General features: G+C 41.1%; 1 protein-coding gene across 2 annotated transcripts in view; it reads right to left on the reverse strand.

Moving 5' to 3' along the window:
* Positions 1 to 15,059, reverse strand: part of zmat4a (zinc finger, matrin-type 4a) — a 175,150-nt gene that overhangs the window by 16,923 nt on the left and 143,168 nt on the right. For both annotated transcript variants that reach the window (XM_052093702.1, XM_052093693.1), the window contains one exon: positions 10,568 to 10,664. In XM_052093702.1, the coding sequence (XP_051949662.1) occupies positions 10,568 to 10,664 (97 nt within the window). The remainder of the gene's footprint in view (positions 1 to 10,567; positions 10,665 to 15,059) is intronic.

The following is a 15,059-nucleotide window of genomic DNA, read 5'->3' on the forward strand; positions in this document are numbered from 1 at the left end:
ATTCCCGTAGCGTCAGTGCATTTCCCTGTTGAAGCCGAGCCTCCATTGACTTCAATGGGGCTGCTCTGAACAGTTTTTTTCAGTGCTCCGAAAATAGACGGTCATTGGATAAATGCTGCGATTATGTCCCGCCCACGGACGCTCAGCGTCTCTGGGGGTGAATGAGGAGTGGGCTGGCCCGGACTCCGGGCTTCCGCGTGATGATTGGAGGATCTGTCGAAAGACTGCATCTCCTTTTGATTGACAGTGAATCTGTACTATAAGAAGTCACTGAAGCTATTTCGCGCTCAGTCCCATCGCGGATTTCTCAAGTGTAGTCGAAAGACGAACTGCTGCAACCTATTTCTTTATATTTGTTTGGCGAAATTGCTAGTCAATTTGCATAATACATTTCACACAATTATACACCACATTCATTGTTTCAGTTTTACCAAGTTTAATATATTTTGTTTTAGAGCGTTCGTTCGTTCGTTCATTCATTCATTCATACAGTAGGCTAGGCTAGCGTCGTACGGGTGAAACTGCGCACGATGGCAGACGGTGCTAATATTGTCGACCTGATTTTGGCGAAGCCATTTGAAAGTCTTCCTTATGAGGAAAAAATTAGAATTAAACAGCAGGGCAGATCAACACCTAAGATTGATTTAGTGCAAAAAATAGTGTAAATAAGTTTATAATGTAGGCCGAAAATGAGCTTCCCCTCTTTGAAAGACCAGCAGCCGCCACTGCTGTAAAGGTGAGGTTGTGTTGAAAGGCTTTTGGTGTGTTTAAGATGGTTTGGCATGTATTATGCTAATTACTAACTAAGGACATGCTCCCCCTCATTTAGAATACTCCAAATTCATCAGCATTAGAATGAGGTTAATGCTGCCTTCAAGTGCACCAGGGAAGATTAAGTATATGCAATTGTTTAGCTATTTTTAGTCAATGAAATCCATTGTGAGACTGGTACATTGTTCACCTATAAGAAACAACACATACTGTACACGTCTCTGTATTTCGTCTAATATGAGGTTATGATTTTATCTCCTCACACAGAATGAGTCTTCATCTTGTCTCATCACAATAAGAAGCCAAAAGCAAAACATTTTCTTTGAAGACTGTCTCAGGCTATTTGTTATGACTTTAACAAAATCAATACTGCATGTTTTATTGTTGTTTGAAATGAAGACATGTTTATTTTACGATGAAAAATCAAGATTACCCTAGGGAGCTTACTTCAATCTCGCTTGCCCAATTCTTAGAAGGCAAATAGCTTGTTGCAGAGAGGATGATGCTGGAATCAAAGAGCTGTCAGGTGGCTGAGCTGTGAGATATCATCCTGACTTTAGGCTTGCTGAGTAGGAGAATTGTAGGGGGAATCAGATGACGGACAGGAGAGGGACCAGAAAGAAAGGATTTCATTAACTAGCAGCAGGGTGAAAGTGGAGATTGGGAGAAAAGATGACTTAATGGTCAGGGGGGATGTTGATGGGAAGTTCATAAGGCAGACATCTTATTGTATACCATCCAGTTTAATTTACTGAGCCTCTCCTTTAATCAATTCGGCAGAAAAACAAAGGAAACTGAGGATAAGACAGACAAGAAGAGATCCCTTATGCATTTATTTTATAGCCAACTGCAGTGGCATATTGTGACAGCTGGTAAATTAATATTTGTAGTCAGCATGTGTGTTATTTGGAGTCTTTTGATTAAATTTAAATTAAGCATGTAAGGAAATATTTACAATCCAACTGAATGCATAAATAACGAGCAAGTACACACAAGAGCAAGAGTGCTGTTGTACTGAATATCAGCATGGCTGTGAACCTCACAATTGTGAGTGTGACTTTGCCTTTATACAGTTTTAAAACATAAAGTAACAACCAAAGCTGACTTTATTGTGTTAAAAATGAAAAGTTTTGATTTGCCAATGAAAAATGTTCCAAAAGAACCCAAATCTGAACGAAGTGTTACGTGTCTCAGAGCAACATACAGACCAACAGCCTATCTGGAATGGCTTGATTACAGTTAAAGGTGCTCCACGCAATTATAGCCATTCTGGAACTTCCACCAGCCATTCAATTAGCCACGCCCCCTCTTTCCAAAACTGCACAATCAAAAGACACGCGCACATACACAGACACACTTGGAGACCATTATATTAGAGCAGATGGAGGGCAGGGGGTCGAAGCGTTTCACCGACCGACCATGATTGTCTCGGGAGAGCAGGACAACACACCGGCACTTATTCAAGCATAAATGAGCTGCCCTGTGAATGCGCAGAATGATTGACACGCAGAAAGTCTTCTGATTTGATATTTGATATTTCATGATACCTATTTCAGCGATATCTGACAGGTAATAAGGTCTTTTTTGCATGTCATTTAAAAAAAAAAAAAATCCCTTTCAGCACCTTTTAGCAGAGTGGTACAAACAGTGAAGCATTTTGAAATGTCACTTGGCCAATCAATGTAGAAGACCAGAACTGTTTCTGTGTTCGCAAACAATATACTTTCACGCTCCATAAAAATTTGTGTAAAAAAAGGAAATTGTATGTTAGTGAAGATGACTGAAGGAAAGTGTGTTTCTGTATGTATAGGAAGCATGCTGTGACTGTGAGGGACATTGATGGATGTAGCTACAGGAGTGTAGTGATGCCACGGTAATGAGCCTGCCAGCTGGGCTTGACCTATTGATACCGAAAGAGAGAAGGGTCTTTCTTTTTCTTTTTCTGTCCATATCCTACGGCCCCTATTTCCTGTCTTTATCTTCTGTCCTTTGTGTGTTAATTTAGAAATCCAATGTAGATAGAACCTTTGCATCCTTGGCCTCTTGGGTTTTGACAAAAGTATATTTAAACTGCATAGTTGCCAGACATGGCTTGTGTCTTACAGTAATGCATTGGATGAAGGACCCCTACACCAGGAAACAGTGATTAAAAGTATACTCTGACCCTCCTTTAGAGCTTGACAGTCTTTAGATCAGAATGCTCCAGATTTTTTTTCTTCTGGCTACCCTGTTGACTTAAGCTGCATCCAACCAGGGCATAGCTCTGAAAAGGACATAAAGGCAGCATAAAATTAATCCATCTAGCTTCAGAATACATGGATTAAACCACTCTAGTCATAGGGATTACCTTTATGCAGCCTTTATGCCTTTTTTAGAGCTTTAACATTTTGGACCCTTATGACTTATATTGTGTGGACATAAACACAGAAAAAAGAAAGTCATATGAGTTTGAGATGGCATAAGGGTGAGTAAATGATGAGAGAATTATAATTTTTGGCTGAACTACTCCACTATCTATCTTTTAGTTTCTGTCTGTCTTTATAGCCTACTATATACAGCAAATTATTTTATAGTCTAATGCCTGCCAAACATTTGGCAGGTGGTTCCTGCTGTATTATATATAAGACACAAATACACACTAGATAAATAGTTCAATATAATTAATTATTTAACCATTATTTTGTGTGCAGAGCTGCTCCCTGTGTAGAACAATCCAAATCAGTCACTTATGAGGTTCCATTTCAGTTAGGATGCCACCTTAAGGCCACCTTTTTTTTCCTCACCTGCCGATAATGTACACTGACCAATAAAATATGAGCATGTCAGGAGCCACTGCAATTACTAAAACTAGCAACTGGTGGCGCTACATCTCGGAAAACTGCTTTGACTGCCAACATTAAAAGCTGAATTAACTTGATGCTGGCATACAAAACAGTCATTGGGTCTGCTCAAGGACAGCTTGGAAGGTGAGAGACAAATCTGAGAAAATAAATAAACATGAATGATGCAACATGGCATGAGTATACTGAATGACATGCTGTTATTGTGCCATACCCTCTATGAGGGTTCGAACCCCACAGCCACCACCATTGTGTCCTTGAGCAAGGCACTTAACTCCAGGTTGTCCCTGTAATAAGGGCTCTGTAAGTTGCTTTGGATAAAAGTGTCTGCCAAATGCATAAATGTAAAATGTAAATGTAGATGCTGCCTGGAATGGAACTTACCCCTGCTCAGAATGGGACCTAAACTGGTGGAGATGGGGTGGGATGTGGGGGTAAAAACAGGAAAGTATGCGAACATTGAGAGAAAGCTGACCGGCTTTTAAAGCGGAGCTGTATTGTGATCGGACAAGATGACTGATAGATGAATCCCGATGTCTTCCTGCTAGAACTAAGCTTACATTGTCCTTGTCGGTCTCACGCATCTCGACCAAGTTCAGCCACAGATGTCGTTCCTGGACCACGAGGTTGGCCATCGCCTGCCCGAGTGACTGTGCTGTGACCTACGTGGCTCTAAGGGCGAGGTCGGTTGCTGAGCGCAGTTCCTGCAGCACGTCGGGATCAGGGCTAAACACGTGCAATTCTTTAAGCGTCTTGGCCTGGTGGACTTGCAGGAGGGCCATGGCATGCAGGGCGGAAGCGGCATGTCCGGTGGCGCTGTAGACCTTCGCTGTCAGCGAGGATGTTGTCCTACAGGCCTTGGAAGGGAGTACAGGGTGACAACGCCAGGTGGTAGGGTTTCCGGGGCATAAGTGTAGCGCAACAGCCCTATCCACCAGGGGAATCTATGTGTACCCGTGGGCTGCTCCGCCGTCGAGTGTAGCGAGAGCGGATGAGCGAGTGGCTTTGAAGGGTGGTGAAAGGTGCTCTCCACAGTGACGTCAGCTCATCATGCACCTCCGGGAAAAACGGAACCGGGGGGGCGCGGCGCGGCCGTGAGCGGCACCCGGACACCAGGAACCAGTCATCCAGCCGTGATGGCTGTGGGGAGGACGGAGGGTTCCAGTCCAAGCCCACGCTGGTGGCGGCCCGAGAAAGCATGTCAGACATCTGAGCGTCAGCCTCAGCTTGGGCGTGCTGGCCCGAAGGCGGCAGCCCAAGGGAGTCATCCGCGTCAGATGCCGCACTCTCCGATGCAGCGGCGAGCTCATCTGCTTTGAGCTCCACAGGATAGGCAGGCTGGCTGTGAGGCGAGCCGCTGTTGCCTCGAGCACGGACGGGAGTCAACGAGCGTGCCGGGGGACGGGTGGTCCAAGGGGGGGTACCCAACTGAGCCGCACCCGCTGCCACCCCCAGATCGCTTCCAGCACCACTCGCACCGTCCTCAATCTTGTGGGAAGAAGGAGCAATGCGGGGGGTGGCAGGAGTGGCTTTCTTTCGGTTGAAAGCGAGCTGCGACCGCAACGTTGCCATGGTCATGCCCTCGCAGTGAGAGCATGAACCATCCACAAACGCAGCCTCGGTGTGATCGCTACCCAGACACACAAGACAATGCCTGTGGCCGTCTGAAGCGGAGAGCACTCTACCGCATCCAGGAACTACACAGGGGCGGAAGGGCATCTTTATAAAGACGCATCCTAAATAGGACTTTCAATGCCGCTGTGTATTGCTCTTTTAGAGAAAATCACTCTTTTAGAGGAAATCACTCTTTTAAATAACTCTCTTAGAGTTTGGGTTTCTGCACTGTCAAAACGCCCAGGGGCAATTGCACTGCCGTGCAAAGGAGAAATCGCCGCTGTAATGCGCCGTCAATCCAACAGCATGCAGAGCGTCAGAGGAATACTGGAACTGGTGTGATCTCACGCGAACAGCATGCTCAACCATCGGCTTCGAAGAAATTTTCTGAATGAATGAGTATTTCCTCGCCTTTATACCCGTATGTCCGGGGGCGGGGTATGCAAATACTAGCTGCCAACTTCTCATTGGCCTTTTTTTCATAGATCAGAGGTATATTCGGTGCTCAAGAGAGACACCTAGTGTCGCTTCTCTGACACAACGTCGAAGAGACCGACAGACGGGGAACATTTGATTATTGATTAGCTCATCCTCTGATGAGAACTGCCATTGTTTGTGCAAGATCTCTGCCAAAGTATGAAAAATATGCGACATTGTTGTGCAATACCTTTTTCCGAAAGATAAATAAGGGCGAATGTTACTTTGGCCTTTTGTTTTGTTGGGCAAGAAAATGAGTGACCCAAGTTGGTTTAGACCATGAAAATGGGCAAAATTTACAATATATGCATGGAGCCACACTTAGAACCCCGTATCTTAAGGATTTAACCAAATAGGGCCCAGATTTTTTATTATATTTTTTTTTTACAAAAAGAAAGTTAGCAGAGAAACCATGCTTGGGCATGTGAATGGTCCTAGTGAGAAGGCAGATATGATTGTTCGGTTTCCTTACTGGAGGATAGACATTTATGCAATAGAAAATGTGTTTGTGCAAGCCAGAAACCTGCAAGTTAGAAACCTGCTTCCACAAAAGGTGGACAATCAGGCATGCAAACACTCAGGTAAAATTGAGAAATTTGTTTTTGAGTGATTGGCCGCCGTGCTGTGGAATGCACAATCATCTAACATGATCGGTGAGGTCTGAATATTCTAGTAAAATGAATATTGTCGCTGAAGCAGTATTGATGCATTAGACTTATGATTAACAGCGAATTGAGAACATTGGAAGCAGAAGGCTGGAACCCCATCTACCACCAGCTATTTGCATTGATGATTGTTCCCCAAAAGAAGAAACAGAAACTTGCATATTTTCCTGATATTGACTGGCTGGTGATGAGCGTGACACCAAGGAGAGTATATTCCAACATTAAGTGATTGTTTCTTGGAGTGATTGTATGCTTCACTCGCATGCACAACCTAAAACACGAAAATATGCAAACAATAAGAGACAGCTGCCAGCTATGGACTTCCTGCAAGAACTATGCTTCAAATTACATTTCTATGTTATCATTAGTTCTATGTTCTATGTCATATTAAAGTATTATAAACTTACATGAACTTACAATGAACAACAGTATCATTATAAAGTAACATGAACAAAGATTTCTTTTTACTTTAGTTTTAAAGTTCATGAAACTTAATGTTATTTACTAATTTTAATAAAAAGACCCTTTATGTAAAGTGTTAAGCCACGTTTATACTGCCAGCAACATTGTTGCTTGATGTTGCTAGTCCCTGTACAGTATGTCAATAGTGTGTTCTTACTGCTGTCGCAGTTAACATTATTGGTTCTTTCCACTCTAAAAATGAACATTCTGCAGGGGAGAGTGTTTTTACACAATCTGAAGAAGTGAGCAATGCAGCATATCATGAACAAGATTAACAATCTATCACTGTATGACTCAAACTCACTCAGAATGCCCAAAATGTCCAACACATCATCGTAATTTTAGAAGGAATAAATGTTCTATCAGGAAGATTTCCAGACTTGAGTGAAATTTAAGATGACATTTATTTGATGAATATAAAACAGAAAAGTAATGTCTCTCTTTGGCGTGGGCCTGTCTGGTGGTCCAAAGAATTTGTACTCTGAACCATCATTTCCTGCCAGAGATAGGAGGCAGGGACGAGGAGCCTACCCCCCGTGCAGGATGGGACTCAACTGGTGGTGGTGGGGTGGTGGAGGTTGCCGTGTTAGCACACTGAAACAGCAATGTGATAGATTGTGAGCAGACTTATAAAGCAATGTCTTACATGTGATTGGCTGAGAATTACCAGCTAATGGTGCGATGATGTACAGCTGCTAGTCTTCCCGCTAGAACTATACTGCGCTTACATTTCTTGCCACTAAAATCAACATTCTGCAGGGTAGAGTGTTTTTACATCAACTGCAGCAGTGTTCATTGCATCATTTCATTAACAAGATGAACGATCTATCAATGCATGAATCACACTCACTCAGAATGCCGACAATTTCTTACATGCTTTCCACACATCTTTTTTTTATTTAAACATGTATGTGGTAAGAGACAATCTTTTTGCCAGTGGTTGCACATCTCATCGCCAGCGGTCGCTCGTGTTGTTAGATGTAGCTCTTCTCTCATTAAAAATGAATGAGTTTGTGTCTCTTTGTCGATGTGTGTAGCTGGTAGTGTGTACTGGGCTTTACTGAGCAGATGTTTAGTGATAAACTTCCAAAAGATTATATTGTAGCAGCTCATTTACTGTACATTTATGTTATGTCAGATTTTATTTGTATAGTGCTTCTTTACATATTTCAGCTTTATTAAAAATGGTGCCTTAGTATACCCAGTGAGCAAACCAAATGTAACAATGGCAAGGAAAAAAAACTCCTTACCTAAAGATGTTTAGGTAGATGAGGGAGTAAACCTTGAGAGGAAGCAAGGCACTTTGGCAAGGCACAAAACACGGATACACGGATACAAAACAAGGATAAAAATGTCCTGTTTCATTCAAATAAATACCTGGTAAAGAGATGACCTAAGGACACCGACAAAACTCATTCTAAACATGAAGCCATGCAGTAATGTGTGTAACAGTGTGTTTATTCATGTGTTTGAGTATGAATGTTTGTTTCAATATGCATGTCTATGTGTGACAATAACAACTTGTGGAGATGATCTTCTTTAAATGCCACCTAGATAAAGATCAGCAGGTTGAGTGCAGAAAACCAACAAAACATATTCTACTAGAGCACAGGACAGGGAAGACATCCAATATAATAGTAGCAGATGATAACAAGACTGGACATCTGAGAGCTACTGCAGATGGAAGCCTGGCTGCTCTTCTGAAGTGCATTAGATTGTACATTTTACAGTCTTCTCTCCATGTTTTACAGTTGCAGATTTTGTCTAATGGTGGGAAAAGGAGAAGGATTTTTAATTGCCGACTTCGAACTGACTGTTCATTCTCAATCTCAGTCAGATATATTACTCAAATGTCAGGCTTGGATGCACTCCTAATGTTTATATGGCTAATAACCCACATGGGTGTGTAAACAGAGAAATTGTGTTCAGTACAAAAACTATGCAGTAATTGCTTCAAACAGGCTTTGAGCTGAGTGCTGAAAGAAAGAGGGAAGCTCAAAACAAACAGACTGACTGCCAAGTCAAAACACAAGCTGAAGCCGAGCAAGACCCATAAAGGCAAGAGCACTGATAAATTAAGCAAGTTACACTGATGTCAAGATTACATGTATAGTCAACATATAATTCAATACTTTAGAAAGTTGATATGTCCTGTGGTGTGACATGCTGTAATCTATCTAAAACAATTTTAAACACCATAAAGCTAATTATTTTTTAATCATTATGCATGCAGTTTTCATGACCTCATATTAAATGAGAGACTACACATAATATTGTACTGTACTTGTAAAAATGAATGTCACACCACAGGACCATTTAATATTAACTTGGCCAGTAGATTTTAGATTCTAGATTTAGATTCATCAACTACCAACATTCTTTTACAAGTCTAAAGTCCTAATGGGAACACTCCCTCCACTATCACTAGGTCACACTAGGCTTTGAACACTAAACAAAATTTCGGACAACAGAACAGACCAGGATATGATGTCATGCGGCAGGGCTTCTGGTGCAAGTAAATAATACATTATAAATAACAAATAATATTATATTTAAATGATTATAGTTAAAATATATTGTCTATTCACTTTTCAGCAGCAGTAAAACACACAGCTTTGAAATATGTATTCTGTATATTAGCCAATTCGATTTTCTATTGGTCACACATACTCTCGTCATATAGATTCGCAGGTCAGAGTTTGCCAAACTCTTATACATAGCGGAGCACAAAATGTCTTCACATGAGCTTGCGCTTCTGGTCTCCCATGTTCAGATGCATTTGAATGGGAGGGAATAGAGTGCAAAGTGTTGTGTGACCACCACTTAAAGGGATAGTTCACCCAAAAATGGAAATTCTCATCATTTATCATGCCATCCCAGATGTGTATGACTTTCTTCCTTCTGCTGTAAACAAAGGAAGATTTTTAGAAGAATATCTCAGCTCTGTTTGTCTATACAATGCAAGTGAATGGTATTCAGAAATCCGAAGATCCAAAAGCATATAAAAGCAGCATAAAAGTAATCTATAAGACTCCAGTGGTTAAATCCAAATCTTCAAAAGAGATATGATAACTTTCACATCTGAAAGTCACATTTGGCACCTGTTTAGTTTCACTTTCACATCTGAAAGTGAAAGCGAATGTTGAGATTTTTTGCTAGATTTCTGGCCACCATTCACTTGCATCGAATGGACCAACAGAGCTAATCTTTGTTTGTGTTCTGCAAAAGAAAAAAAGCCATACACATATGGGATGACATGAGGGCAAGTAAATGATGATAGAATTAAAATTTTTGGATGAACTATCCCTTTAAACAACATTCCAGAATGAACTTATGAAAACTCAAAAACAATCTAACAATCCAAAAATGCTCTGGAACCTACTCTTACTTCCAGAAAATCTATGTACAATCATTAAATTAAGTCACCATTTGCTTGCACTGTTGCAGTGGATGACTTAAACAATGGGGAGAACATGAGGTAATGGGATCGGGAGATGATGCAATCTGGAATCAAACTCACGTCATCTATATGTGCATCACAGGTAAAAATTACATGCAAATGTAATAACCACTAGGTCGTGGCCTCTAATACTTGTAGTAGTATCTGTAATATACATTTGCATTATGTATTTTCTTTGTTCTGTCTAAAATTAAATTAAACAGTGTTCTTACACATTAGTGGTACCATTAATTGCCCCAACAAGTCAGTTTATGCATGAGATATTTGTGGGCACTTACTTGTTTTGGTGCTTGGAGCCCTGCAGGTGTGCATGATACTGCGCCACTGAATTCAGTGTGACACTGCAGACATCACATGTGCAGCATCGTTTAAGACCTACAGAGACAAAAGACACACACAAATGTGTGTTTATTAGCAAGTACAAATGAACATAATATGATTTTACTTTATTCTCTTTAGATTTACAGGGACAGTGAACAAACATATAACATTTCTGTAAATGTGACAGTTTAGCTTTATATAGCTAATTTTCAAACATAGCCCCTGGGCAGGTATTAAAAAATAATACAAGAGAAAAAACAACAACAATATAAAATTAAACAAACATAAAAACAGGAATCAGAATACTTAAAACAAGACACTATCATACAGATATGCACAGTATTGCCGATAATTAAAGCACATTCATTCAAGATTAATGGAACATGGCAATCATAGTATGGAAAACTGAGAGAGCAGCCATTCATCTGTGAAAGCTCAATTGTCATGTATGTCATTCAATGACATTGGTATGACAGTTAGAGGACATTAGGAGAACATGAAAGACACAATAGAAGTATGAGAGGAAAGATGGAACTAATGGCCAATTATGAGAAAATGTATTTATCTCTAATTCGACAAACTGGCAAGAAATATAAGGAAAATAAATGCATTTGAATTTCAAAATACATGAAATTCACGCTTCTGGTCTCCTGTGTTCAGATGCATTTGAATAGGAGGGAATGGAGTGCAAAATGTTGTGTGACCACCACTTAAAGGGATAGTTCACTCAAAAATTGTAATTCTCATCATTTAATCACTCTCATGCCATCCCAGATGTGTATGACTTTCTTCCTTCAGCTGAACACAAAGGAAGAAATTCACATTTTCTTATTTTGCAGCCTTATGCTAAAATGCTTTTAAAAAAACAATCACATCAAACTACACCCAATACCCCATAATGACAAAGCAAAAAACAGATTTCTGATAACTTTGCAAATTTATAGTAGTAAAAACTGAAATATCACATTGACATAAGTATTCAGACTCTGCAATGACAGTTGAAATTTAGCTCAGGTGCATTACATTTTCTGGATCATCTTTGAGATGATTCTACACTTTGCTTCAATTGATTGACGTGGCAGCTTCAATTGATTGACGTGATTTTTAAAGGATGGTGGTGGTAGCATCATGCTGTGCAGGTGTTTTTCAATGGCAGGGACTGGTCAGGTTTGAAGGAAAGCTGAACACAGAAAAATACAGAGATAACCTTAATGAAATCCTGGTCCAGAGCTCAGACTGGGCCCCAGGCTACCCTGGTTCACCTTCCAACAGGACAATGGCCCTAAGTACACAGCCAAGACAATGCAAGAGTGAATTAGGGACAACTCTGTGAATGTCCTTGAGTGGCCCATCCAGAGCCCGGACTTGAACCCAATCGAACATCTCTGGAGAGACCTGAAAATGCAACCTCACAGAGCTTGAGATGATCTGCAGAGAATAATGGCAGAAAATCCCCAAATCCAGGTGTGCAAAGCTTGTCTCATCATACACAAAAAAACTTGAGACTGTAATCGATGTTAAAGGTGTTTCAACTAAGTACTGAGTTAAGGGTCTGAATACTTATGTCAATGTGATATTTCAGTTTTTTCTTTTTAATAAATTTGCAAAGTTATATATAATTTTTTTTTGCTTTATCATTATTGGGTATGGAGTTTAGATTCATGTGACAAATAAAACAATTTTAAGCACTTTAGCATAAGGCTGTAACGTAACATAATGTGAAAAAGTGAAGGGGTCTGAATACTTTCTGAATGCACATTATATATATATATATATATATATATATATATATATATATATATATATATATATATATATATATATAGAGCTCAGGAAAAAAATTTAACTGGGGGTGCTTCTGCAAGGCTGAAATCGGCAGATTTGTCTTTGTGAAGGATGCATGAATCAAGCCACGTACAATGTTATCCTGGAAGAAATCTTGCATCCTTCTGCTCTGAAAATGTTCCCCAACTATGAGGATTGTTTTTTTCCAGCAGGAAAATGCTCCATGCCACACAGCCAGGTCAATCAAGGTGTTGATGGAGGACCACGTATCAAGACCCTGTCATGGCCAACCCAATCTCCAGACCTGAACCCCATTGAAAACTTATGGAATGTGATCAAGAGGAAGATGGATGGCCACAAGCCATGCTAGGAGTGACATAAAATCACCTAGTAGCAATGTGATGGATTAGTTGAGAGCATGTGAAGACACATGAAAGCTATGATTGAAAACAGATTTAAGTGCAACAAGAAATGTAAATAATTATTTATTTATTTATAACATTTTTTTAGTGACCGGTTAATTGCTTTTGGAAAAGATGTGTTTTTAGCCGTTTTTTTGAAGATAGAGAGTGAGTTAGCTTCCCGGATTGAGTTGGGAAGGTCATTCCACCACAGTGGTATGATGAAACTGAAAGTCCAGGAAAGTGTTTTGGTGCCTCTTTGTTTTGGTACGACAAGGTGACGTTCCTTAGCTGACCGCAAGCTTCTGGTGGGAACGTAGCTCTGCATAAATGTTTTTAGGTATGCTGGAGCAGACCCAGTGACCGTTTTGTATGCCAGCATCAGGGCCTTGAATTTAGTACGTGCATGAACCGGCAGCTAGTGGACTGGAGGGAACAAGACATTGTGTCGATGTAGTGAAACTAGGGGTTCGCTCTTGAGAGCCCCAATCACCTTTGCTTTATTCAGAAAAGGCCAATGAAAATTGGCAAGTGGAATTTGCATGCCGCTCTCCGTGCTGACATATAGGTATAAAAGGAGATGGCGTGCACCATTCATATTTGTGCTGAGGAGCTGAGAGAGACCCAGCCATGTCAGCGGTCGATTCAGTGCCGTGGCAGGAGGGACACAACATCTTGTTCACTCCATCAGGGAACAGAGGTTACATCTGTAACCAAGACATTCCCTGTCAGTCACTCACTCAACATTGTGTCAATGTAGTAACAGTAGGGGTTCCTATACGAAATGCCATAGGCGCTGAGCCATGCCACGAAGTACGGAGGAGCGGACAAAGGCAAGATGCTGCGTGTCTCGCAGTGAGCGATCGACAACGTTGTGACCTTCCAGTGAGTTAGGTAAGGCGTCTCCCTGATCCCGTTAAGGGTGGGAGGAGGCACTTATCCGAGGAGGCTACGGGTGGTGGCCTTTCCTGATTTATGTATTAAGAAATGCCCCGCTAGAATAGCTCTGGTGAAGTGTTCTTCCCTCTCAAGCAGGGAAAGAACTATGGAGACCACATCCTACTGGAGGGAGGTTAAAATGTGGAGAATACCTCAAATTGACTTACAGAAGGGGAAGTTCACATATGGAATGAAGCCACTGTGAGGACCCTATCTATGGAGAGGGTACACAGCAACAGTGGCCGAGGCAGAGCGAAGCTCTGTCGAGGGGAAACACAGGGTTCACCTGAGGGGAAATCGAACAGTGGAAATGCCTCATACGGGATTACCAAGGGGGAATCGGCATGTATGGAGCACTGAGCCCAAGTACGTGGGCTCACCTGAAAAGGGGCACACCACGAGAACTGGGTGTGGCTGCGTCATTCCTCCGCTGAGTTCATCACCGAATAGTGCTTAAAAAATTCAGAAGGCACCAGTGTTCACCAGTTACGGGGAACTGTTATGGACAAGATCCATATATAGCGCACATCATCACCTTGAAAGGGGAAAGGCGCAAATGAAAGTGATACACCCGACTGGCTGCCAGCACTCAAGACAGATTTAGTGGCCATCCGGTGGGGAGAGTTAACGGCCACATCCAGTAGTACAAAGGTGAAAAGACATCTATAAAAAGAAGCCGATCATTTGCACAAGCTCTTTTAAAGGAAATATTCTCTTTTAGAATATACTCTTTTACACCCCTGGACTCAGACGCCGAAGCACCTAGGGGAAGCACAGCACTCGACCGTGCAAGGGTGACAGCTGATATGCGCCGTGATTCCAGCAGACAGCAAGGTGATTGGACGAACACATAAATGCGCTCGGAATAAAGCAAAGGTGATTGGGGATCTCAAGAGCGAACCACTAATGTCACTACATCAACACAACTTCGAGTGAGTGACAGACAGGGAATCAGGGTTATTGCACTAAATATTGATTTCTGAACTCTTTCCAAGTTAAAACATTAGTATTGTGTTGTTTAAAAAGAAATATGAACTTTATTCAAGGTCTGAAAACATTGCATCTTTTTTGTTATTTTGACCAGTTGTCATTTTCTGCAAATAAATGCTCTAAATTACAATATTTTTATTTGAAATATGAGACAATTGTTGTCATTACTTTCTAGAATCAAACAAAAATGTTTTGATTTTACTCAAACACATATCTATAAATAGTAAATCCAGAGGTCGCTTAATTTTTACCAGAACTGTATATATTTTTAGATTTTATTGTTTCGAAAGTGATTAATCAGAACATCCTTTGGCTCTATCTTTGCCCACAGCTT

This window comes from Xyrauchen texanus, chromosome 3, assembly GCF_025860055.1.
Source record: "Xyrauchen texanus isolate HMW12.3.18 chromosome 3, RBS_HiC_50CHRs, whole genome shotgun sequence".
Classification (NCBI taxonomy): domain Eukaryota; kingdom Metazoa; phylum Chordata; class Actinopteri; order Cypriniformes; family Catostomidae; genus Xyrauchen; species Xyrauchen texanus.